General features: G+C 55.8%; 1 protein-coding gene across 4 annotated transcripts in view; it reads right to left on the bottom strand.

Annotated features, from left to right (window-relative positions):
* Window positions 1-649: 649 nt before the first annotated feature.
* Window positions 650-24,288, bottom strand: part of TBC1D16 (TBC1 domain family member 16) — a 90,340-nt gene continuing 66,701 nt past the window's right edge. Inside the window, exons 4-13 of one of the 4 annotated variants that reach the window (XM_032241439.1) lie at window positions 15,087-15,248; window positions 13,896-14,043; window positions 12,873-13,040; window positions 12,193-12,341; window positions 11,365-11,499; window positions 10,181-10,367; window positions 7,505-7,684; window positions 4,712-4,858; window positions 3,548-3,796; window positions 2,713-3,395 (exon numbers count right to left, since the gene is read on the bottom strand). In XM_032241439.1, coding sequence (XP_032097330.1) covers window positions 3,548-3,796; window positions 4,712-4,858; window positions 7,505-7,684; window positions 10,181-10,367; window positions 11,365-11,499; window positions 12,193-12,341; window positions 12,873-13,040; window positions 13,896-14,043; window positions 15,087-15,248 — 1,525 coding nt within the window. In that variant the 3' untranslated portion in view covers window positions 2,713-3,395. Of the gene's footprint in view, window positions 3,797-4,711; window positions 4,859-6,278; window positions 6,843-7,504; window positions 7,685-10,180; window positions 10,368-11,364; window positions 11,500-12,192; window positions 12,342-12,872; window positions 13,041-13,895; window positions 14,044-15,086; window positions 15,249-24,288 lie in introns of those variants that run through there. The other 3 variants (XM_032241440.1, XM_032241438.1, XM_032241441.1) reach the window with 3 other exon arrangements.

Genomic DNA, 24,288 nt, shown 5'->3' with positions numbered 1-24,288 from the left:
CTACAGCCTGCATCCCACCTCCATTCCCAGTGACCTCCAACCAAAGGCCAGAGCTGGGCAACCTCTGCCAGCCACTGCCCCTTAGTCCAAGGGGAGGCCTCATTCCAGAACCAGCATCTTCATCTTGTCCTGATGCCCTGCCTGACACCGCAGGCTTCAGACCGGTCTACTGTGGAAAACTGAAAGGTCAGAGGGTGGAGGGCCTCTCCCTCCTGGACACGGAAACTCCTCCCCTCTGCCCCACGCTTTGGCTGGTCAGAACAGTGGCTGCTCATGGAGCTGCCCCTCCCACCTTCAGACCCTCCTCCTCTGCAGGGGTGGGCTGGGGCCCTCCTTCGATACTGATACTTGGTCCGTGGCTTGTGAGTTCTGAGTCCTTGGGGCTGAGACTTGAGTCAGAACCTTCTGGAGCAGTCCACATTTCTCCTCTGTCCCTGGTGAGGACACCAGGCTCTCCGCTTCCTGCCCAGATCTCTGAATGCTCACCTGATCCTCCAAACCCGGCGGGACCTTCCAGGGCCCGCAAGCATCGAGCCTGACCATGCTGCCCCTCGAGTGCCGGCACGCCCACATCAAAGGTGCCCTCTCTTCCCAGAGGCCCTGAGCAGCACCGGGCGCCGCTGTCAGCACAGACATTAGCAGCAGGGCCGCACCACACGTCAACTTGTAAGTATGCGCACACACGTCCGCCAGCCAATAACATTAAGTGTCATTTTAAAAAATGGGTTAAATAAGCGGCATTGCTGAGGACGGCCGTGCAGGGCTGATTATCCCCCATTTGCACGTTCTGGCGGTGGGAAGGCTAGAAGTCTAATGACTGAATTATCGCCCTAATGCCTCTTGCTGGCTGGGAATAATCCCGGGGCAACAGCTGCCGCAGGCCTTTGGCTGCTTTCCTCTAATTGCATCCAGATTAAGGGAGTTGCGGAGGGCGGGGCTTCTCCACCCCCAGCAGCGTCTCCTCCATGGAGCCCTGAATACCCAGGTCAGGGCTTCCGAGGTCCTGGCTGATCTGAGAGGTGCAGGCCTCACTAGGGTCCGGGCCAGCCCATGGGGAGCGTGAGGTGTGAGCAGTGCCCGGCGGGGGTGGCACTTGGTGCGGAGATGCGGCTGATGGGTCTGGGTCAGGTCTTGGGGAGCAACAGAGGTGAGAAGCTGTAGGGCCAGGAGACTCAGAAGGAATGGCTTCTGCAGGACCTTCCTAAGCGAGGGGAGCCCTGGACCTGGCCACCCTCTTCCTCCCTCCCAAACAGCAGCTCAAAGGCACAAGGTATCTAGTGAAATGCAGGGACCGTTCTCCTGGAGAGGGGGAGTGGGGAAGGAGTGCCGAAGCAGGAGTTATTAGGACACAGACTCCCTGGAGTCCCCATTCTTCAGCCCTCCAAATTCTCAGTCTACTGCCACCCGACTGTGCAGAGGGGACACTCAAGTGGCAGGTCCGCCCCCCACCCCTTAACGTTGAGCCCAGCCACATGGCTTGCTGTGGCCCAGGGGAGGGCTGCAGGTGTGCTGTCTGCCGAGGCTTGGGGAGGTACTGGCCGTCTCTCCTTTCCTGCCTTTGGCTCCGCCATGGCTGGTCTGCAGGAGGGACAGAAGAGGCCACAGAGCAGTGCCAGGTCTGACCTCTGCACCAGGAGCATCTCCTGGGACTTGGCAGCCCACTGGCCCCAAACAAACCCAGCCTAGACCGGCAGAACTGCCCCGCCCAGACTGCTGACTCCTGGTCTAGGTCAGTGCTGACTGTTGCAAGCCACCGAGTGCTTCGGGATTCATCACACAGCATGGCTGTGGCAATGGAGAGAACTGGTTTCTTGGGGGGTCGGCAGAAGCTCCAGCCACCTCCCTAACAGACCAGGAGCCAGCCCAGAAAGGCAGCCCTCTCTTCCCAGAAGCAAAGTGGATGAGAAGCCCACCCCACCCCTGTCACAGGACCCCCACTGCTGGACAGTAATGGTCGGTACCCCAGGATCTGGGCACTGATGGGGCTCCAGGAAAGTCTCTCCAAAAGGCTCTTGGACAGACGGACCTGGGAACTTGGGATTGCCTGCTGGAGGACCTGGGCTCATGGAGAAATGAGAAGCTGAGGAGGAAGAGGAGGAGGCCGGTAAGTGGTGTCCTCCTCTTCCCTGCAGAGAAACACGGCTTTGACGTGGCATGGTCCAGCAGTGCCCACCCTTCAGGGAGAAAAGCTTCAAGTGGGAAGAAGCCCCCTGTCCCTGTCCCCATGATGGTTCTCAGCACATCAAGGGGTTTCCCCCCAGAAAGACGCAGTGGAGGATTTCAGGAGAGATTTGGTCTCCCTGCTCAAGGAGTAGCTTTCTGTGCGAATGGCTCAACACGTCTAAGCTGGCTGGAGGCTCTCACGGCAGAGATCGCATGCCCTTGTCTGTCCATCTCTAAATTCCAGAAGGAGCAGCTGACATACAGTCTTTTGGAGGAGGGAGAGTGTGTCGGGAAGGCAGAGTCCTGAGTGCTGGCTCCTTCAATGTGGTCTCTCTCACGCCGGACCACCTGAGAAGCTGACGTGTATATCTGAGTGCACAGCAGAGACTGCAGGCCTTGCAGGGAGGTGAAGAGTCTATCTCCAGGTGGCCTTGTCTCGGCTGGTCAGCTAATATACTGCCACGTCCCTGGGACAAAGCAGATCATCTTCAGAGGCTCTTCCAACACAAACACGCATGCACACAGGGACACACACACACAGCGACCCACTCAAGCCCCAGCTGGCTGCTGTTTTTGGTGGGGGTGACCTTAAACAGTGTCAAGGTCACATAGAAGACCCCCAGCTAAGAAAATGACATCGGATGCTTCTCCAGCAGCCTGAGGCTCAGGCTCCCGGGCAGGCGGGTGGTTCCCTTCATGGCCCAGGAGGACGAAATGTTTAAGCGGATAAACACGACATGCCCCAGCTCCTCAAACCTGACTGCTCTTCGGCTCTTCCACCTCTCCGTCCCCACATCAGTTGGGCTGCTGGGTTTTTTTTAATGGCAGATGTCTTTCCATCGGCATCCCAGTTGCGGCTGGGGAAGCTGTGGGAAGTGTGGCTCACTCAGAGAGCATGAGGGCTCACGAGGAAGTGTGTCTGGCTTGCAGAGATGTCCCTGGACCTGGACGGGACCCCGCTCGGTTCTGCAGCTCTCACCGCTGCTGGGTGAGCGAGGCCGCCTTCTCTCATCTCTGCTCTCCCCATTGCCTGGCAATGCTGTCTGGCTGCCCAAGAGGCTGGAGCAAATCCTGGACGTGCCGAAATCCTCCAGGGCAGCCAGCAGGAGAGCCTGGCCAGCCTGCACCTCAGGCACAGTGGCCATATGTTCCACCACAGCGTTTCAGGAGCTGGCTTGCCTCCAGGTGGCTGCAGGTCTGACTTCTGTCACTTCTGGACCCGAATTTTGTTGCTAATATGAAAAGGTTCCTCTCACATTGCCCAAAAGCATTTTCCTTAGGTTCCCACCGTCCCCTATCCCCTCCACGCCCAGCCCCACCCCCTCCCATGCCCAGGGCCTCCGGGGAGGTCCCCTCAACCCCTGTCCAATGCAGGGGGCCCAACCTATCTGCGGAAGCCGAAGCCGTCCTGCGGCGTCTTTGGGCCCTTCTTGCCTTCCCTCAGGGGCCTGGGAGAAGGCATCTCCACCGTGCCCCCATAGGGACAGCTCTCGGAGCCGGGGTGGAGGCCGGTGCACTCCACGGCAGGCATGCAGCCGCTGTCCCACATGCCGGTCCCACACAGCTTACACAGGTCATGCAGGCTGCAGGGGATCCGGGGCAGGAGGCGGAACTGGTACAGCAAACTCCGCGCCTGCAGAGAGAGGGCAGGAGGTGAGGCGGGGCCGGGGGACAGCCTGGCAGCCCAGGGTCCCCATGGGAGTGGCTGGAGGTGAGGAGGGGCCGGGGGACAGCCTGGCAGCCCAGGGTCCCCGCGGGAGTGGCTGGAAGTGAGGAGGGGCCGGGGGACAGCCTGGCAGCCCAGGGTCCCCGCGGGAGTGGCTGGCAAGGAGCAGCAGCAACAGTCTGCACCGGCGGCTCACTGTGTCCCGGGCTCTCTGCCTGTGACTCCCCCTCACTGGCACGGCGGGGCCCTGGGTCTTAGGGGGCTACAGTGATGGGCTCTAGTCACAGGTGGCTCGAGGTGAGGAAGGCCCCCTGACAGGCTTCATCGGGAGGGTGAACAGGACCACAGCAGCACAGGGCCCGGCCTCGCCCAGCCAAGCCCACCCATCCCTTTGGCAGGCCCCTCTCTGACTCTTTCTCCACCTCCCACATGCTCCACCCCCTCCACCCTGTCCCCCAGCAGCCCCTCAGCTCCTGCAGGATCTTTGTCCTGTGCCGGAGGGCACCACCAACCTTGGGACGCCGCCTTGCTGCCCTGAGGACCACCACAGAGCCAACGGGCAGTGTCTCCAGGAGGAGTCTGGGAAGCGGGGGAGGGGACCAGAGCCCAAGGCCCCCAGAATTCTGGCCACCCCGCCCCCTGGGCCCAGTCTCAGTGTTCCTAGCTCTGGGTTGTAAGCGAGGTGCCCTAGGGTGGGTCAGCCCGGGAATTCCTTCCCTCCTTAGCCAGCGAGGGAGGCTCCTGTGTCAGGGCTGGAACCCCAGGAGAGTGAGAGGGCAGCTGAGGCAACACAGCCAGGTGCCAACACCGACGCCTTGGTGGGGAGCTCCCAGCGCGACGGGAGGGGGCGGGGCCAGCGTCTGGGGTCTGGGGCAGCCTCACCTTCCTGAGCACCAGCTCCCCGTTCATGTGCATGGCCAGGTTTCCGAAGTGCAGGAGCATCTGGTCTGTGGCCAGCTGCTGCTCGATGACGTCATCCCCGTAGATGGCCACGATGGCCACGCAGATGAAAAGGTGGAAGTAGTCTGTCTGCGGAGGCGGGAGAGTTCAGACGCGGGCTCTGACCGAGCCCCAGGCCCTGCCTCCGGGGGAAACTGAGGGCTGAGGCGCCAGCTAGGGCTTCGGGGCAAGGCGTCTGGGCTCAGAGCCCAGCTCTGGGGCCTCGAGGCCCTGGGCAAGCTACATCGCCTCTTTGGCCCTCAGTTTCCCCTCCTGCACATGGGGTCCATCCCGGGACCCACATGCCTGGGCTGCTGTGGTATCCAAAGGGGACGATGCTGAGCTCAGCACCCACAGGCTGCGGCTGCTCTCCTGGGTGGCAGTGTGGGTGGTCTCCATGATGGGAGCCAAGAGCGCCCTTCCTCAGAAGGCCTGGCCTGCGCTCGTGGGGAGGCCTCACTTGTAACAGTCTTCAGCCACAGTGAGTGCGGAAGGCTGGGTCAGAACTCACTCCAGCGGGCTCTGGAATGTGCCTCTGGCAGCCACCCATGGGTCAGCCTGTCCTCCTGGCTCCAGGCCACACCCCCCAAATCATGCCCCAGAGACGACTCTACGGTTTGTGGCTAGAAAGTGGGAAGATCCTAACAGAGCAGGCATAGCAGCTCCCCCACGGGGTGGCTGAAACCACCCCGCTGTCCTTGAGCCTCTCTTCGGGCACCCTTTGAGGACTCCGCTGCCCTCCCTTTAGGCCACCGCTGGGGCCTGCCAGCATCGCGCTGTGCGCAGCAGGAAGCCCGGCCGGGTCCTGACCGCGCATCCTGTGTGCTCTCTGGCCGGGACGCCTCGAGGCGCGCCGCCTTTGATGCACGCGTGTTTCCGGAGGCACAGGAAGGACAGGGGCACCGGGAAGTCCATGTTTAGTCTCCTGACATCGACCACACAAGCCAGCGGAACGGTGTCCCCAGTCCAGGCTGCGCGGAGCACACCATGAGGGCAGAGGCTGTGGGCGACTCCCACGCCCCGGCCTGCTCCGGGAGGGACCGTGCACCAGGCGGCCCCGCTCCTTCCTCTGAACTCCTGACGGTCTTGTTTTGGCTCCAACGGATCCTTTCGCTACGATGTGAACTGTGGCTGGGGTGAGACACGGTGGAGGAGTTCCAGGAAGGTGGACGCCCAGCTTCTCTGGGAGAGGAATGTGGGGAGGGAGAGGGAGGGCCTGCTCTCCACAGGCTGCACGGCACAGGGTTTCAGTGCCCGGGACAGGCGGGCGTGGGCTGGCCAGCCCCACCACACACGGGCAGCAGACGGAGCACCCCGCCTCTTCTCGCTCAGGGGTCGCTGGACAGTTAAAGGCCTCACCTGACAGCAACCTTCCCGTTCCACAGAGCTCGCTCCGGCTCCTTAGCGGCCCAGCCCCACCCCATAATACCGCCAGACTGATCAAGGGGTGGGACCGACTGTGGCTAAGTTCAGCCCATAGTCTGAAAACAACAGAAACTTGCTGTGTGGACTTCCAACAGAATGGCAGGCAACAGAGATGAGGCGCACGTCACACGGGCCCCTGCTGCAATTCCGACTAGATCTCATCACACTGGGACATAGAAGGTGCCCGGGACAGGGCCCACTCGCTGGGCCACGACCTCAGTCCACTCCTAACAGCCTGAACGCAAAGGAATGAGGGAAGCAAATGTGCCACTGGGAAAACCTGTAAGGAGGCACGATTTTTTTTTTTTTTTGGTGGGTCGGGGTGGGGGGAAGCGGCCTTTCAGTCCATCCCTGCCGAGGTTCCCTTTGCTAATGCAGATTGTCCGTCCTGCGCGCCCAGGCGGAGCAGGCTAAGCCAAGAGGGAAACCCGACCCGGGCCGGGGTGAGCCGATCCACGCATGCCAAGGTGGCCCGTGGCACAGCACTCTGTGGCTTCAGACTCGCTTTTATCAGACATCAGCCCCCTGCGGTGTGAGTGCGGACGGGAGGCGCTGACGCAAATGTCTTCCGGCAGATGGGTGTTCTCATCCGTCTTCAGGGTTCTCTGACGGAGGCTGCTGGAGCTGCCATGGTGGAGGGAGCCCGCTCCTGCAACAGGGTCCCGCCCTCCTGGATGCGTCAATGCGAGTTTTTTTAAGAGGCTGATGGATTCAAAGAGACTTGCTTATCTTTTGACATCTCCAGCTTGTCCCTAATTTGGGCGTTAAGGCCATGTGACAGAGCCAGTGCTGTGCTCCAAGGAGAATTTGCTGAGAAGATGCTGGTGACCGTGGACAGAGAGTGGGAGGTGGCGTCACTGACAGGGGCCCTCTGGAGGGGCCGACGGGGAAGTGGAGTCTCAGGCTGGTTCTCTGCACAGGAGGGTGACATTAGCCAGCCCTCATGGCAGGGCGGTCCTGAGGGGGCGGGGCAGTGCCGGCCCCCGCTCGTGGGCACCAGCGTCCCGGGCTGCTGTGGCCTTGCGCAGGCCCCGACGGTGTCACTCACACTGATCGGTTGTGACAGGAGGGAGCTCAGCCCCAGAAAGCGGTAATGAGCGCAGTCAGCGGGCAATTTGCATCGATTTCAGTGACTGGGGAAGCGAGCTTCGAGGTCTGGAGCCGGACTGGAAGGCAGTTGCCTCGTGGGGGCTGATGTGTGGCTGTGGGTGGGGGGTGGCGAGGTGGACAGGGGCAGGGGGCAGGGTGGCCACGGTGGCTCAGGGGCCATGGTCCCAACCTCCCCGGCCCCGGGCCCCTGCCCAGGCTCACCTGGTAGTGCGCCCAGCAGGCCTCCCAGATCCGCAGCGCTTCGGCCTCGGGGAACTCACGCTTGAAGCACAGCAGGAGCCATCGGTGGCAGAAGAGCATCTGCAGGCCGTCCTCGCCCAGCGAGACCAGGTGCTGGTAGAATCGCACGTGCGTCAGCCGCAGCAGCTCCCGCAGGTACAGCTGAGGGCGAGGCCAGCACCCGTTAGCCCGGCCCCTTTCGGGCCTGCTGCCCAGAGGCCCACTCCCAGGGGGGCCCTTTCTCGGGCCTCTCCGACCTGGAAAAGCACACCCGGGGCCTCTGCCTGCTGCACGTGCCTGTCCCCCATTACTTTATTCCACCATGAGAAGTGGCTCACACCTGCCTCTGGCAGTTCCTCCCAGACCTGGCTGTTCCGGAGGCTGTGGTGTGGCCCAGGGTGAGTGCTGTTCCCCAGCATGGCAGAGGCTGAGCAGCCACTACACGGCCAGGAGAGCTCCTCAGCCTCAGTGGACACTTAGGGGCTGTTTCCCACGTCCACCCCTCCTAGTAAGGTGAGTGGGTCATCCAGGGAACCGCCCTCACTCATTTCGGCTCTGCTCATCTATGTGGAAGATCTACCATCTTCCCGAGCTGATGGAGGGCAGGAAGGGGACATGTCTGAGCCCCAGGATGCTGGATTCCTGCCATTAGGGTCAACCTCCCAGTGACGCAGGACAAGATTGGGGCTATTTCTGGCAGCACCTGGCCTCAGGACACTGACTTCATCAATGCCTCTGGAAAATCAATCTCCAGCAGTCAATGAGTCACCCAGCCATGTGCTGCCTTGAGTCGTCAGGGGCGAATGGTTTTGGGCGCTGTGACTGGCTCCCCAGACAACCTGGACGCCTGATGTCACACCCACCGGGTGTGAGGAGTGAGGAGGCTCGGTGAGGGTCAGCCCGCAGCCTGGGGTGGGGGTTAGATCACAGCTGGGCGGTCCTGGGGGAGGGCTCAGGGGCACATGCCTCTTCCCACACCGCTGGCCTATTGTTCCCACGGGAGACTGCGCTGGAGCTGTGCGGCCGCCCTCCGCCCTGTGCCTGCAGCCGGGCCAAGTTCCCCCATGTGGACGATACCCTTGCAGACGCTCCACTCCCACCCCTATGCAGGTGCCTGTGCCTCCCTGCCTGGGCTCCTTTGCCTTCCAATCCTCTCTGTTGGCTTCAGCTCTCCCAGCCTGTCATCAGCCACCCCTAACAGTTAGTCTATAGCAGCGGTCCCCAACCTTTGTGGCACCAGGGACCCGTTTCCTGGAAGACAATTTTCCCATGGACCAGGTAGTGGGAATGGTTTCGGGTTGGAACTGTTCCACCTCACATCATCAGGCATTAGAGTCTCATAAGCAGCACAGTTCACGATAGGGTGCCAGGGTTCGAGCTTCTAGGAGAATCTAACGCAGCTGCTGCTCTGACCGAGGTGGAGCCCAGGCAGGAATGCGCTCTTGCCTGCCCACCGCTCACCTCCTGCTATTCAGCCCAGTTCCTAACAGGCCACCGACCAGTACCAGTTCTCGGCCTGGGGGTGGGGACCCCATTCTATGAGACATGCTCTGTGGCCGCGGGGTGGACCCCATTCTATCAGACACTCTCTGTGTCCTGGGGTGCGGACCCACGTTCTATGAGATGGGCTCTGTAGCCTGGGGGTGGGGACCCTGTTCTGAGACACGCTCCGTGGCTGCAGGGTGGGGACCCTGTTCTATGAGACACGTTCTGTGGCCCAGGCCTGTGAGGCCCTCCATCAGCTCCACCCTCACTACTTGTGATGGGTCTGGTCCAGGAAGACCGGGTCACTCAGTGCCACCACCAGGACTGCTCCGCTCAGCCCAGCCTTAGTGACCCTCAGGGCCAGACCCCATGCACCCTGGAGCTGTCCCCAGCGCAGGGGCCCTCCTGTCCTTATCACGGGCGCCTCCTGCAGTGCCCCTGGCACCCAGTGTCCTCTGCTCACAATGCTGGCTTCCTGACCCAGCGTCTCCCGGCCGGGAGGGTGAGTGTCTTTGCCTGCACCCAGCAGGTAGTTGGTGGACACGGGCGATGTGTGCTGAGAACACTGAGCAGGTGCCCCTGGCTCCGTCCCTGCGCCGCACAATGGCCCTTGGGCCCTGCCTCATCCGGCTGGGCTCAGCCCCACCACCAACACTCAGAGCTTCCTGATCTACATAGGGATGGTCCTTTTGAGGAGGCCTTGATGGGAGAGGTGTCAGCTGGGCACCCCAGGGAAGGAGTGGGATGTGAGGACTGCCTCTGCGGGCCCCACAGGGACATCAGGAGCCCCTCCTCTCCCTATCCCCACTCAGAAGCCCTGGCTGTGTTACTCCTGCAGGGAGCATTTTATAAGTGGAGGGAGGGCTGGGTGTGATGGGGCCTCCCCTTCCTTCCCAGCCAGGGAGTTCGGGCCACGCTGTCACGTATTGGGGATTGGGGGCGGCCACAAGAGCCACCCATACCATGTGGCCTCTGGACCTGCAGGGAGTTGGGGGGCATCCCCAGAGATCCAGGGCAGACACCCATATCCCACAGCAAGTCCTATCCTGGCTTTTCCGCTGCCCACTGACCCACAGCAGCCAAGCCACATGTCACCACGGCAACCCCAGCTGCCAGGGGAGAGGCAGCCTGGACCCTCGAGCCCTTGGATACACCTGTCCCCATGAGCCTCACCAACTGTTTCTCCATGTCCTCGTCCCGAGGGGAGCTGACAAAGATCGTGTTCTGCATCAAACCCACAAAGCACCAGAAGGTGTCCGATTCGTCCAGGACCTCGGCCAAGATGGGCGCCACCAGGTCCGACATGCCCTGGGAGTAGCCGACGGCTGGGTTGTAGACGGCATAGTTCAGCAGGATCCTCCTGGGAGGCGGTGGAGACAGCAGAGGCTGGGGATGACCCTCACTGTGGCACACTGCCCACCCCACAGAACCCTTGGCCATGGACCCTGCCTGCCCCTGCCTTCCTTCATCTCGGTGGAAGGCAGCTCTGCCACCATCTCAGAGCGACCCTTGCTTTGCAAAGGTAATGGCCTGGCCAGGCGAGGTGGCTCATGCCTATAATCCCAGCACTTTGGGAGGCCGAGGTGGGCAGATCACCTGAGGTCAGGAGTTCGAGACTAGCCTGGACAACATGGTGACACCCCATCTCCACTAAAAATACAAAAATTAGCTGGGCGTGGTGGGGTGCACACCTGTAATCCCAGGTATTTGGGAGGCTGAAGCAGGAGAATCGCTTGAACCCAGGAGGTGGGGGTTGCAGTGAGCTGAGATCACACCACCGTACTCCAGTCTGGGTGACAGAGCAACACTCCATCTCAGAAAAAAAAGCAATAGCCTGCCATTAGCTGCTGCCTAGGCCCAGAACCTTGAGAGCAGGAGTAAGGGGGACACGGGTCTGATTTTCAGAAGGGTGGACTGCCTGTAGCAAGGGGTGGGCTGGCAGGGACATTTCTGTGGGCTGTTAGTTTTGTGCAATTATTTGCTAGGCTGCAGCAGAATGTCACAGATGCCAGCCTCTGACTCTGTGTGGCTGTATGACTGCAGGACCACCCATGGGGAGGTGGAGGGGGTGCATGGGGAAGCTGGTTCATGGTTGGTATGAGCCAAGCAAGGACAGGCTTGGTGGTGCCCAGGGGATGGGGGGCTCTGTGGGCCCCACTGGTTTCCCTGGGATGCTGTGGCTCTGAGACGCCGACTCAAGTAGCTCATGAGTAGCGTGTCCTTCACTTCTGGGGCTTCGATGTCTGAACCTGGAAGAGAGCCCCTGCAGAAAGTCGCTGGGGGCTCATCCACTTCCCAGAGGGGTCAGGCGAACTTGCAGACTTGCCGATGGGGAGTGGGCTGGCTGGGGGGACTACCTCATGCTCTCCACGTTGGGATTGTCGTCCCCTCGGAAGAACTGGTTGCTCCGATCGGTCCGGACCACGTCTTTGTCCACGGTGAACTGCACGTTGCGCCAGAATGCTCTGTGCTCCTCGGGGGGCATTGAGAGCCTGTGTGGAGCAGAGCACCCAGCTGGGGTCAGCGGGTGGCACCTGGAGGCATCGTGTGGGGACACACTCCGGGAAGCCGCCTTCCCTCCCAACCCCGTTCCCTGGATGGGAGCTGGGTGGCTGCTGCCAGCTACAGGCTCTCCCTGACGCAGCGGATGGGTGGCGTGCATCCAAGGCTGTCCCCGGTATTAACTCAGCCTCACAGGCTCCAGCGTCCCAGAGAAGAGAGAAGGTTGCAGCCCAATGGATAATGAGGCCTTGGCCCCGAACCAGCGTTCTGGAGGGAAGCTGAGCACAGGCCAGGGGCTTCACCCAGTCCCAGCCTCCTGGAGAGAGAGCTAACCCCAGCCCTGGGTGAGCAGACCCCAAGTGGGACACGGCGGTCCCGCCTCCGGAGGCCTTCACCCCGCGAGGCCCTGCTCTAGCCTTCAGCTGTGGGACATCAGCGCCGAGTGAAGTCTGTTGAAGGAGAATTCTAAAACCTTGACATGTGAGCTAACGAGCCCGCAGTTCCGAGGCCCGAGTGCTCGGTTTAATGACTGCACTTATCCCACCCTATCACTCACGTTCCTGGGAGACCCATTTCTGAAAGAAACTATGGGTCACGGAACATATTATCAATGCTGAATTGCACCTCAAATTGCCTTTTCAAATGACATTTTCCTCCGCGGCTGGGCGGGGCGGCCGGGTTACCTCCTCCGCTGGATGTCAGAGTACTCCTTCCGCTTCTGCAGCCGCAGCGCCTCCCGCTCCTCCGACGTGGACTCGTGGCTGTAATAGTGCAGCAGGAACGGCCAGACCTCCCCCCGGATTGACACATCAATGCCGCCAAAGAAAATGGCCTGGAGGAAGCGGCAAAAGTTGGGGGGGGATAAAACAGGGCGGCTCAAAGAACCCCCAAATCCCCAGAGATGTGTGTTTTGGTGGCTTTGGTGCGCCTTGATTCAGATCTCTGCAATTTGCATGTTTACAAGGGGAAAGCGGTGGCCTTCAATTCCCATACAGGACACAAACCCGGCTCATTTCAATGTCAATGCCCCCCCTGGGGTGGCGCTCAGATTAACGTGTCGTTCTCACGTCGTGGCCTAATCCCTGGTTTTGGAAATGCTGCATTTCACTGCAAACCCTTCTATGCAGGCTGACACGGTATCCCCCCAAACCCGAGAGGGAGGTGTTCTTTTTTTTTTTCAACACAGCGGCTTTGATTGCTTTATCGGTGTGTTCACAGAGAACCTCACACAAGAAAACGGGGCCCTCCCGAGGAGGTGGCCCGTGGGTGCGGGCGGGCGGCCAGGCCCTGGCCCTCCCTCCCTCTCACTGCCTGGTTCCTGGCCGGCTCTCCGTAGGGCCAGCCGCGCGGGCCCGGGCCTCACCTTCCGAAGCTTGTACTCCTCCTCCACCTGGCCCAGCTCGTTCAGGTGGCTGAGCCAGGCGGAGACGTCCAGCCTCTTGTACATGCTCTCCTCCGGATGCGTCTCGGAGGACGGCAGCTTGGGGCGGCGGATGGAGAACTGCATGCAGGTCTTTTCGGGGGCGACCTGCTGGACGGGAGGAAAACTGGGCAAAGGTCAGGATCTCAGCCGCCAGCCTCAGAGGCCAGCAGTGCTTTTCCCAGGATGAAAAGCCTCTCTCTCTTCTGAAAGGAGGGCAAGGGCCGTCCCCTGCATACAAACCCCTAAATGGCGCGCGTAATTAGCTGCAATTAAAATGAAAATACCTTCATCTTAAAATCGGTTTCCCTCTGCGGCTCCCTTGTCCCCGGCCCACTGTGCCACCGCCCCCCACTCTCTCCAGCGCCAGCCGCAAAAACGGAATTAATGCCTCGTTGGGCCTAACTTCCCTCTGCCGGGAGGGCCTGCAATGAATTACATGTGATTGGCCACATACAAAGGGATGGCTGTTCTGTGACCGGGAGCCAGCCTGTCAGATTGTCTCCGCGCGCAGTCACGAATCCAGGGCAAAACTGCAGCTGACATTTAATTCAAAAATCAAAGGTTGTTCAATGCAGGGGGAGAGAAAGCCATGCTACTGTAATAAGGGGAGCCAGCAGGAGGCTCTGTGGGAAGGAAGGGAATTTTAAAGTCAGCCCCCTTTCTAATAAGCACATACAGTATCTTAAACAGATAATTAAAGAGCTCTTATTACATTTGTACGTAGATTGAGGAAAATATGGCAGGAAGTCTTGTCAAAACATGAATTTTCAAGTGCAGAGCACTGACTTTACAGAGAGCCCTGGGCACAGGTTTCAAGCCCCAAGTTGCCACTCTGATGGCCGAAAGCTACTGTGGGTCACACCCCGTAAGCCCCTGGGCCCGGGGCCCCCAGACACAGGACCCAGGCCGGAAGCGGGCCCCCGTGGGGGGGGGGGGACATGCTGGGGCGGTGCGCTGGGCTACCTGGTCTTGGAGCCGCATTTCCGTGCAGTATTGCCACTGCTGGAACACGTCAGACAGCTTGTCCAGGCCTCCGTGGTGGAAGTGGAAGACCTTGTACTGGCTCTCTCTGCTGGCGACGACCAGCTGGCCACTGGTGCAGGCCTCGTCGCTGAAGGGCCATCGGAGGGGGGAGAGGGAAGCCCGATGAATATGTAAACACGGGGTTTTTATTTCCAAGTATAATCAGAGGCCACTGTCGCCAAGCTCAGAAGCAGGAAACAGCGCGTCCCAGTGGAGCTGGCTGCTAGTGGGCGGGGGCAGAACTAGGCCCGAACACATCACCCCCTTTGCTGAAGATGGCAAAACTGCTCCTTCCTGGGGGGCCCTGGGGCTCCTCTCTGGAGTCCTGCCAGAATGGCCCTCTCCCCACGACCACCTGCCCTGCTACATGGTCCCCGCCGTCCCCGGGGGCCTGGGGGGTGGATGCTGGGTGCCTGGAATCCAGTTTTGAGCCCGGTGGGGCGTGTGCTAAGAGAACCTCCTGGGAACAGACCTCCTCCGTCGCGTGTGGGTGGAACTCTGGGAGAACCCTCCAGGGAAACTCACTAAACATCCGTCAGTGCTGTCAGCCCAACCCCGGCTGCCCTTAGATGAAAGGCTGGAATGTGGCTCTGGGTCTGGGAACCCCCCCCAGCTTCTGGACACGCCGGCTTCTTCTAAGCCCGGGCCTCTCACTGGAGCTGTCTGTGGCTGGGCGGTCCTGACTACAGGGAGGAGGATCTGATGTGGGGACGATGACAGGAAAAGAGGCATCGCCCACCCGTCACAAAAGGAAGTGTGCCTCCGTCCGCAAAGCCACGGCCCGGCCCGCAGAGGTGGCGGAGCTCCAGAGCATCTCCCCGGGATCAGAGTGGCCTGCAGCTGCTACTCTCTGCCCTGGTTTGGTTTCTTCTCCCAAGCCAGAGTGGGAAGCCACCACGAGCTACGTCACTCGGAAGGCAGGGGAATGAGTCTGGAGCTCGCCAGTTCTGAGAACCGCCGGGGAGCCGCAGCAGGGAACCACTGCCCGCGAGACCAGTGGGGGAGGAAGAAAGACACCTGTGAAGACTCCAGCCGGGGCCCTGTGTCCCCACGCCGCGCACTGCAAAGCCCAGGCTGCTGGGGAAAACACACATGGCCAACTCCCAGGAGGCACCCAGAGACGCTTCCTACCTGAAGAAAAGGCGGAGGGAGCGCATGTGGCCCAGGTCCACACGGAACACGCCGCAGATCTGCTCCAGGGCGCACACCCGCTGTGGCTCGTCCCAGCGCGGGGTCTGCAGGAGGCCGTTGCTGTCCGGGAAGCGCAGGCTGGCGTCGGAGCTGGACGGGGGGCTGGTGGAACGTTGGTCCTGTGATCACGACCACAGGCTTCCCTGCCCACACCACCCAGAGGGGGCCGGGTGGCATGGGGAAGCCCTTTAAACCTACACACCAAACTTAAACACACACACAGGCACAGCTGAATGTGCCCAGTAAACGCCTGTGAATGAATGAATGAATGAATGAATGAACCCCACTGCACAATTCCATTTCCACTTGGATGGGAAAGCATTTTCATGATCAAATTCCATTCCACTTCAATAGAGGCAGTAAGTCATCATCGTCCTGACAGCCAAGGTCACACTGACTGGGGTTCCTCGCTTGTGACCCTGGCCAAGCTACCAAGCCTCTCTCAGCCTTCATGTGCATAAAGGGAGGAAATCAGTGAGGCTTGGTTTGCCTACAGCACGGGGCTTCTGCCATGGTTTCCACAGGCTCGTTCGGTTCGTTTGGTAAGAAAACGTTTGGGTTATCAGTGAGTGTTGCTAATAACATCATGAGCACTTATTAAAGCACTGACTTATGGGCCTGGCCCTGGGCTAATGCTTCTCAGGCGCTTTTATTGCGTATAATCTTCACAATAATCCTCTGAAATGAATAGTGGTATTACGCCATCGTAAAGAAGAGGCAACTGAGGCCCAGAGAGGTTAAGTAACTTGCCCAAGGTCACGCAGCTGGCAAGTGGTGGAGCTGAGATTAGAACCCAAGCTTTGTGGCTCATGTTCTCACCAGCATGTTGTGCAGCCTCTATGCCTGCAATTCAGCAGTACAACCCCGTTTATTCTATTACGTTTTATGACTTTGTTACATTCCAAATCATGAAATATTTTATTATACGGATTCAGCCACGCCACAGGTTAAATCCTGTCTCTTGAGATTTTTTTTTTTTTGAGACAGAGTCTTGCTCTGTCACCCAGGCTGGAGTGCAGTGGTGCAATCTCGGCTCACTGCAACCTCCGCCTCCAGGGTTCAAGCAATTCTCCTGTTTCAGCCTCTCGAGTAGCTGGGATGACAGGTGTCCGCCACCACACCTGGGTAATTTTTGTATTTTTTAGTAGAGATGGGGTTTCCCCATGTCGACCAGGCTGGTCTTGAACTGACCTCAGGTGATCCACCTGCCTTGTGGTCCCAAAGTGCTGGGATTACAGGCATGAGCCACTGTGCCCGGCCTCTTGAGATTTAATAGTAATATCTAACAAATGCCTGCTAAAATAAAACCAGAGTGAAGGCAGGACTCGGTTCTGGACCCCAGCTGCTGCAACCCCGGAGACCCGGCTGCCCTCGCTGCGCCTGCCTTCCTGTTTGAGCTCAGAACGGAAAGTGTCGGAGGTGATCAATCCAGGCGCTTCCTCCTCCAGGGAGCACCAGGTCTAAGTGAAGCTCCTTTGGAGGCTTCCAGCACAATCCCTCCCCACTTGCACCTTGCAAGGAGAAAGACTGGCCTTTCTAGAACTCTCTGCTGCATCAGGAACAGCACTGGCCCTGTGCTGTGGTAGATGGCCTTTCTCCCCCTCCTGCCTAAGGAAGTCAGCACGGCAGGTCCTCCCACTGCTGCGGCCCTGAGCTCTCGAGGAAACCGAGTCAGGTAAAACTAGATCAGAGATGGTTACGTGGGTCCATCACCCGAACTGCCGTGGCTGCACCGTGGACGGACCCAGAAGGCCGAGGGCACTTTGGAATCGTTGCTCAAAACAGGGCAGGTCTCAGGTCTGAGGCCGGCCCCACCGCACCCATGGATGCCGCCTTTCATAATCTGCTCATTGAACTGTGGGGCTGCTGTGGCTGGAGAGCCACTGCCCCGAGTGCTGCCTGCCGGCCCCACCCACCGAGTGGGGCCAACAGAGGGTGGCATCCTTTCCAGCCTCCTCTCCCAGCCTTCTTACCACACCCAGCAGCAGACTCCCCCAAAGCTGCACGTCCCTCCCGGCACACTGGGTCCTGTCCCCCCTACAGGGCAGGCCAGGGTCTCCAGAAACCAGCCGCAACACAGAGACTCACTTTGGCAGTCACAGGTGGAAGGCCCCCTCCCTGCTGCCGTGGCCAGAGACTGGTCCTTTGGAGGGTCAGAGATAGTTCCACACCAGGCCAGAGACCCGGACACGGGGACCACCACACGCCTCCCCAGTAACATGCCTGCAGGCAGATGCTGGCTTAAACCCTCTCACAGCCCCTTAGGGGCAAATTATTTGCGTTAATTAATTGACTGATTTATGAATTCAAGACACTGCTTGGGACCTACAGCTGGGGTTCCATAAGCTCCAACTAGGGCAAAGGTGATGGACGCCTCAGTTTGCTTTAACTGGGGTACGTCCGGCAGGCACCGCCCTGCGTGGTGCCCCCCAAGGCCGGCCGCTGTGCCGTGGGGGTCGCATCGTCTCTTCATCCTCAGCTCCCAGCCCTGGCTTGGTGCAGAACACGCAGCCATCGACTGCTCACGCCTGAAGTGAAAATGCAATGTGTCTGGGAATTCTGAAGTCATCGAAAAAAAATTCTTAAAGAAAATAAACTACAGGGAAAATGAAATATGTCTAGTGTTTTATTTTTCCTTATCTTTCTACACACGTAAAGCAATTTGGTTTTAAGAATATTCATATATGCTGCAAATAATGTGGCTTGTTCATAAAATTATGTGATGCATTGAAACCAAAAGGGTGGGTTTTTCAGGCAGTAACTCCCCATGATGCCATTAACTTAAAAATGCCTCATACACAAAACCAGAAGATGTTCAGCTTTAAGAGACGTAGCAGTTCTTCATTTCTACCATTTACTGAGGATCACCAAAATGTAAAAGCAGTGATGAAAAACCAGCAGTGTCACTGCAAACACAGAGGATGGTTCTCTCTCCACCACAGCAAACTATGCCGTATCAGCCACGGAGACTAGATTTGAAATGTCCTCAATTCTTCACCGCTCATGTTATCAAGGGTAGCGCCTGTCTCTCCAGGCCTGAATCTGGGGGGGCCTTGCTTTGACCAACAGAATGTGGCAAACACGGTGTCAGGTGAGCTCTGAGGCCTGGGCGGCCCCTCACTCTCCCTCTTGGGACCATGTAGGTGAGACAGACAGACGAGAGCTCATGAAAGAGACACGAAACTGGCAGTCAATGCCAGAGCCCGACACCTGTCAATGGAGCCATTCCAGACCCTCCACCCCCCCGAGCCTCCGCCCTCCCACGCCTCCCGGTGGCTGCAGCAACCTGAGTGAACCCCAGGGAGCACAGCAGAACAGCCTGTCCAAGCCCAGCCCGACCCGAAGGCCTGTGAGCGTTTTTGTTGTTGTTTTGGTTTGGTTTTTTGTTTGTTTTTTAAAAAAAAAGACAGGGTCTCTCTGTATCCCCCTCGCTGAAATACAGTGGTGCAAACACAACTCACTGCAGCCTCAGCCTCCCGGGCTCAAGCGAGGCTCCAGCCTCAACCTCCCAAGTCGCTGGGACTACATTCTCTCACCACCACACTCGACTAATTTTTGTATTTTTTAGAGACGGGGTTTTGCCATGTTGCCCAGGCTGGTCTCGAACTCTTGAGCTCAAGCGATCCGTCCGCCTTGGCCTCCCAAAGTGCTGGGATTACCCGCATAAGCCACCACGCCCGGCCTGCTGGTTGCTTTAAGTTGCTAAGTTTGGGGGTGGTTTATTTCACAGCAATAGATCATTGACACATGGACACATGCAGAACACTCAGGCTCTCAGGAAAAGCTTGAGGCGGGGAAGAAACCTTCAAACATATGGAGCGGTGGTTCTCAGGGTTGAGACGCCAGGGCCAGATTTTAACGCTGTTTAAAATACCCAGACCGCTAACTTTTTGCCCTGAGCCTTTCGAGTTGGCTGAACAAGAAGTCGAAGGGAACCCAGCTGTAGGTCCCAAGCACAGCGTCTTGAATTCATGAATCTATCAATTAATTAATGCAAATAATTTGCCCCTAAGGGGCTGTGAGAGGGTTTAAGCCAACTTCCGCCTCGAGGCGCACTGCTGGGGGAGGCGTGTGGTGGCCGCCGTGTCCGGGACACTTGCCTGGTTAGAAATTGGCTCTGGCCCTCCCAACGACCAGTCTTCTCTGGCCACAGCAGCGGGGAGGGGGCCTTCCACCCGTGACTGCCAAAGCGAGTCTCTGTGTTGTGTCTGGTTTCTGGAGACCTTGGTCTGCCCCGAAGAGTGAGCAGGACACAGTGTGCCGGGAGGGACGTGCAGGCATCGCAGGATATTGCAAGAGTGAGCAGGGTGTGTTCAGTGGTTCAGTGTGCTGGTGAGGATGGGAGACGAGGCCGGAAAGAAAGCCACCCTTTGGTGGTCCCCCATAACTGCCAAAACTTGGAAGCCACCAAGATGGCCTTTGGTAGTGAATGGATAAGTTTAAATAACAGTGGTGCAGCCAGATGCGGTCGCTCACACCTGTGATCCCAGCACTTTGGGAGGCCGACATGGGGGGATCATAGGTCAGAAGTTAGAGACCAGCCTGACCAACGTGGTGAATCCCCGTCTCAACTAAAAATACAAAAATTAGCCAGGTGTGGTAGAACATGCCTGTAATCCCAGCTACTCAGGAGGCTGAGGCAGGAGAATCGCTTGAACCTGGGGGGTGGAGACTGCAGTGAGCCAAGATCGTGCCACTGCACTCCAGCCTGGGCAACAAGAGCAAGACTCCGTCTCAAAAAAATAAATAAATAAAAATAAAAATAACTGTGGTGCAGCTAGGCAAGGGAATATATTATTCATCGTTAGAAAGAAATGAGCTGTCAAGCTGTGAGGCAACACGAGGGAGTGTCACCGCATCTTAGAAGGGGTTTGCTAAGGGAAGGGATCCAGCATGAAAAGCTGCACTCTGTGGAATTCCAACTCCAGGGCACTCTGGAAAATGCAAAACCATGGAGACAGTGACAAGACCAGTGGCTTCCAGGAGCTGGAGGGGAGGGAGGACGGTGAAGCGTGGAGAACTTCTAGGGCGGTGACACACTGGCATGACACCAGTGGTCACGGTGACCCGTGTCATTATACATTTGTGCAGACCCATAGGATGTACAAGACCGAGTGTGAATGCCGACAGCAGCTATGGACTCTGGGTGACAATGACGTGTAGGTTCCTGAGTTGTAACTACGCTGGTGGGGGAGGCTGTGAGGGTGTGTAGCAGGGGAGAGGGTGGGTGAGGATTCTCTGTACCTCTCACTCAGTTTTGCTGTGAACCTAAAACAGCTCCAAAAATTAAAATCTATTTTAAAAAAACACAATGAAACAAGGAATGCCAAAGAAACTGGGATGTATATACGAAAGATGAACATCTTTAATATGTAAAAAAGTATGTACATTAAAAAGAAAACAAATAAATGCCCAACAGAAAACTGGCAAAAGGAAATGAAGGAATTTAGTAGAGAATAAATACAAATAACCAATAAAATTTCCAGGCCCAGGGTAATGAAATCAATGGAAATGCAAACAAGACAGCATGGGGAGGGGGTGGTATATGAAATTGGCATCAATTAACAAATTATAAAATCTAGTGCAGTGAAGGATTTGGGGAAACCAACACTCTCGTTCAGCTCAGGGGGAGGAAGAATAGACATTGACCAAATATTTCTTTATTTTTTGATTTCTTTACTTTTTTGAGACAGAGTGTTTTGCTCTTGTTGCCCAGACTGGAGTGCAATGGCACGATCTTGGCCCACGGCAACCTCTGCCTTCCAGGTTCAAGTGATTCTCCAGCCTCAGTCTCCTGACTAGTTGGGATAACAGGTGCCCGCCACCATGCATGGCTAATTTTTGTATTTTTAGAAGAGATGGGGTTTCACCACGTTGGCCAGGCTGATCTTGAACTCCTGACCTCATGATCCACCGACCTCAGCCTTCCAAAGTGCTGGGATTACAGGTGAGAGCCACTGTGCCCAGACCTGACCAAATATTTCCAAATGGCAATTTGGAAACAGGATGCTGAAGGCTTAAAAGCGCTTACCCATTTTGACTTTTCACTTTCATTTCTAGGAATGAATCCTAAGGAAATAGCCGGAGGTGCCCACAGAAAAGGCATACAGGCACAGATGCAGAAAAGCATTTGACAAAAATCCAGTGCCCGTTTGTGACAAAACTGTCCACAAACTATGAATGGAAGAGAACCTTCCCAAACTCACAGAGGCACCCGCAAATATTCCACCATTAGCATCACACCTAATGGCAAAAATGGGATTGCTTTCTCCCAAGAGCAGGAATGAGACACGGATACAGCTCCCACCACTTCAGGTCCATGTTCTCACAGAGGCCGTGGCCTCTGCATCAGGCAAGAAAAGGAAAGAAAAGGCATCAAGACAGGAAAAGAAGGAATAAAACTGCTCCTATTTTCAGCTGATACAACTGTTCACATGAAAAATCTCATGGAATTTATAAAACACCCTTTAGAACTAATAACTGAATTTCGTAAAACTACGATAAAAGGTTAATAAAGAAAAATTAATTGTATCCTTAAACACTAGCAGTGTACAAGTGGAACATGAAATAAATAAAACATTAAATTTATAGCAGTTAAAAAAAAATCCCCACATAGAACACTTAGGAATAAGCCTACGAAAAGACTTTCAAGAACTTCACAGTGAGAAACACAAAAATTGCAGATATAAATCAAATAAGACCTGAAGAAATGAAGAGATATACCATGTCCATGGAAAAAATCAACACGGTTAGGATGACAGTCTTGCCAAACTGATCTACAGATTCGACACAAGCCCAATCAAAATTCCAACGGGAAGTTTTGGTAAGAATTGATAAGCAGACCCTAAAATTTTGAGCTGGTATAACCAGAGCAACTATAAAAAAGAACAAAGTTGGAGGATTCATTGGATTTTGAGACCCACAAGGCTATCATCAAGAGTTTGGTATTGGTGAAAAGATAACAAAGGTGAAACAGACAAATAATCAATGCAACAAAACAGAGTCCAAAAATATCAATGGATTATTTACAAAAGTGCAAAGACAATTCAGCGGAGAAAGGATGGCTTTTCAACAAGTGATACTGGATCAACTGGATATCTGCATGAAAAAAATTAACATCGACTCTTTCCTCCCACCACAGGCCCAAATTAACTAAAAACGGATCATGGACCTAGATGTGAAACCTAAACTATGAAACTTCCAGAAGACTCCATGAGAGAGAAACCTTTGTAATCTTGGAATAGGCCCAGGTTTCTTAGACAGAACACCAAAAAAACACCAACTGTAAAATAATAGACTGGAAAATTAAAGACCTTTTTTTTCAATCAAAATACTCCCTTAAAGGAAACAAAAATGCAAGTAACAGACTGGGAGAAAATATTCACAAAACAGTCAACAAAAAACTTGTACCCAGAGTATGTACAAGTAACTCTTAAAACGCAACAGCGCTGTTAGAGATTTCTTAGACTGGACACCAATGTATGACCATCACTTTAAAAAAAGGATAAATTCATCTTCATTAAAATGAAAACCTTCTATTCTTTAAGAGATATTTTTAAGAAAATAAAAAGATAAGCCATAGACTGGGAAAAAGACATTTGCCAAATGCTTATATGATAAAGGGTTTATCACATAAATCAGTTAAATGCCTTAAATCATCATTCTATACAGAATACAGAAAAGGTCCTCAAAACTTAGTAATAAGAAAACAACACGGCTGGGTGTGGTGGCTCATGCCTGTAATCCCAGGACTCTGGTAGGTGGAGGCAGGTGGATCACAAGGTCAGGAGACTGAGACCATTCTGGCTAACATGGTGAAACCCCATCTCTATGAAAAATACAAACATTAGTTGGGCATGGTGGCATGTGCCTGTAATCCCAGCTACTTGGGAGGCGAGGCAGGAGAATTGCTTGAACCCGGAGGCGGAGGTTGCAGTGAGCTGAGATCGCACCACTGCACTCCAGCCTGGGTGACAGAGCTAGACTCCGTCTCAAAAAGGACACAATCCAAAAATGGGCAAAAGATTTGAAAAGACATTTCACCAAAGAGGATATTTAGATGGCCACTAAGCACATGAAAAGGTGCTCAACATCATTCATTATTAGAGAAATGCAAATGGAAACCTCAATGCAATCTATAGGAACATAATGTGATCCACTATGCATCTAATCCCTCACGCCTGTAATCCCAGCACTTTGGGAGGGTGAGGCAGGTGGATCACCTGAGGTCAGGAGTTTGAGACCCGCCTGACCAACATGGTGAAACCCTGTATCTACCAAAAATACAAAACATTAACTGGGCGTGGTGGCACATACCTGTAATCCCAGCTACTTGGGAGGCTGAGGCAGGAGAATCACTTGAACCCTGGAGGCGGAGGTTGCAGTGAGCTGAGATCACACCACTGCACTCCAGCCTGGGCAAGAAGAGCAAAAACCTGCCTCAAAAAAAAAAAAAAATTAAAAATAATGAAATAAAATAGCTAAGAACTGAAAACAACCCAGTGTTTATCAACTCAGTGCACAGTAATGAATTGTGGTCTGTACATACCATGCCACACTACTCAGCAATAACACGCAGCAACATGAACGCATGGCAAAATTATTACGCCGACTGAAAGCAGCAGAACAAAAACCCAGCACAGGCTGTGTGATCCCATTTCCATAAAATTCTAGAAAAGGCAAATGAACCGAGCACAGGCTGTGTGATCTCATTTCCATAAAATTCTAGAAAAGCTGGCCGGGCACGGTGGCTCATGCCTGTAATCCCAGCACTTTGGGAGGCCGAGGTGGGTGGATAACCTGAGGTCAGGAGTTCAAGACCAGCCTGGCCATCTTGGTGAAACCCCAACTTTAAAAAAAAAAAAAAAAATTCTAGAAAAGGCAAATGAACTGAGCACATGCTGTGTGATCCCATTTCCATAAAATTCTAGAAAGGGCAAATGAACTAAGCACAGGCTGTGTGATCCCATTTCCATAAAATTCTAGAAAGGGCAAATGAACTGAGCACAGGCTATGTGATCCCATTTCCATAAAATTCTAGAAAAGGCAAATGAATCTAGAGTGATGCAAAGAAGATGCCACTTTCCCCCTTTTCCAATGTACCATCTCAATCATTTTAAATGTACAGTTTGGTGGTATTAAA

Source organism: Sapajus apella, unplaced genomic scaffold, assembly GCF_009761245.1.
Source record: "Sapajus apella isolate SASKATOON/1434 unplaced genomic scaffold, GSC_monkey_1.0 scaffold48, whole genome shotgun sequence".
In the NCBI taxonomy this organism is placed as follows: Eukaryota; Metazoa; Chordata; class Mammalia; order Primates; family Cebidae; genus Sapajus; species Sapajus apella.
Note: the sequence above shows the minus strand (reverse complement) of the source record. Positions and strands in the feature narration are given on the sequence as shown.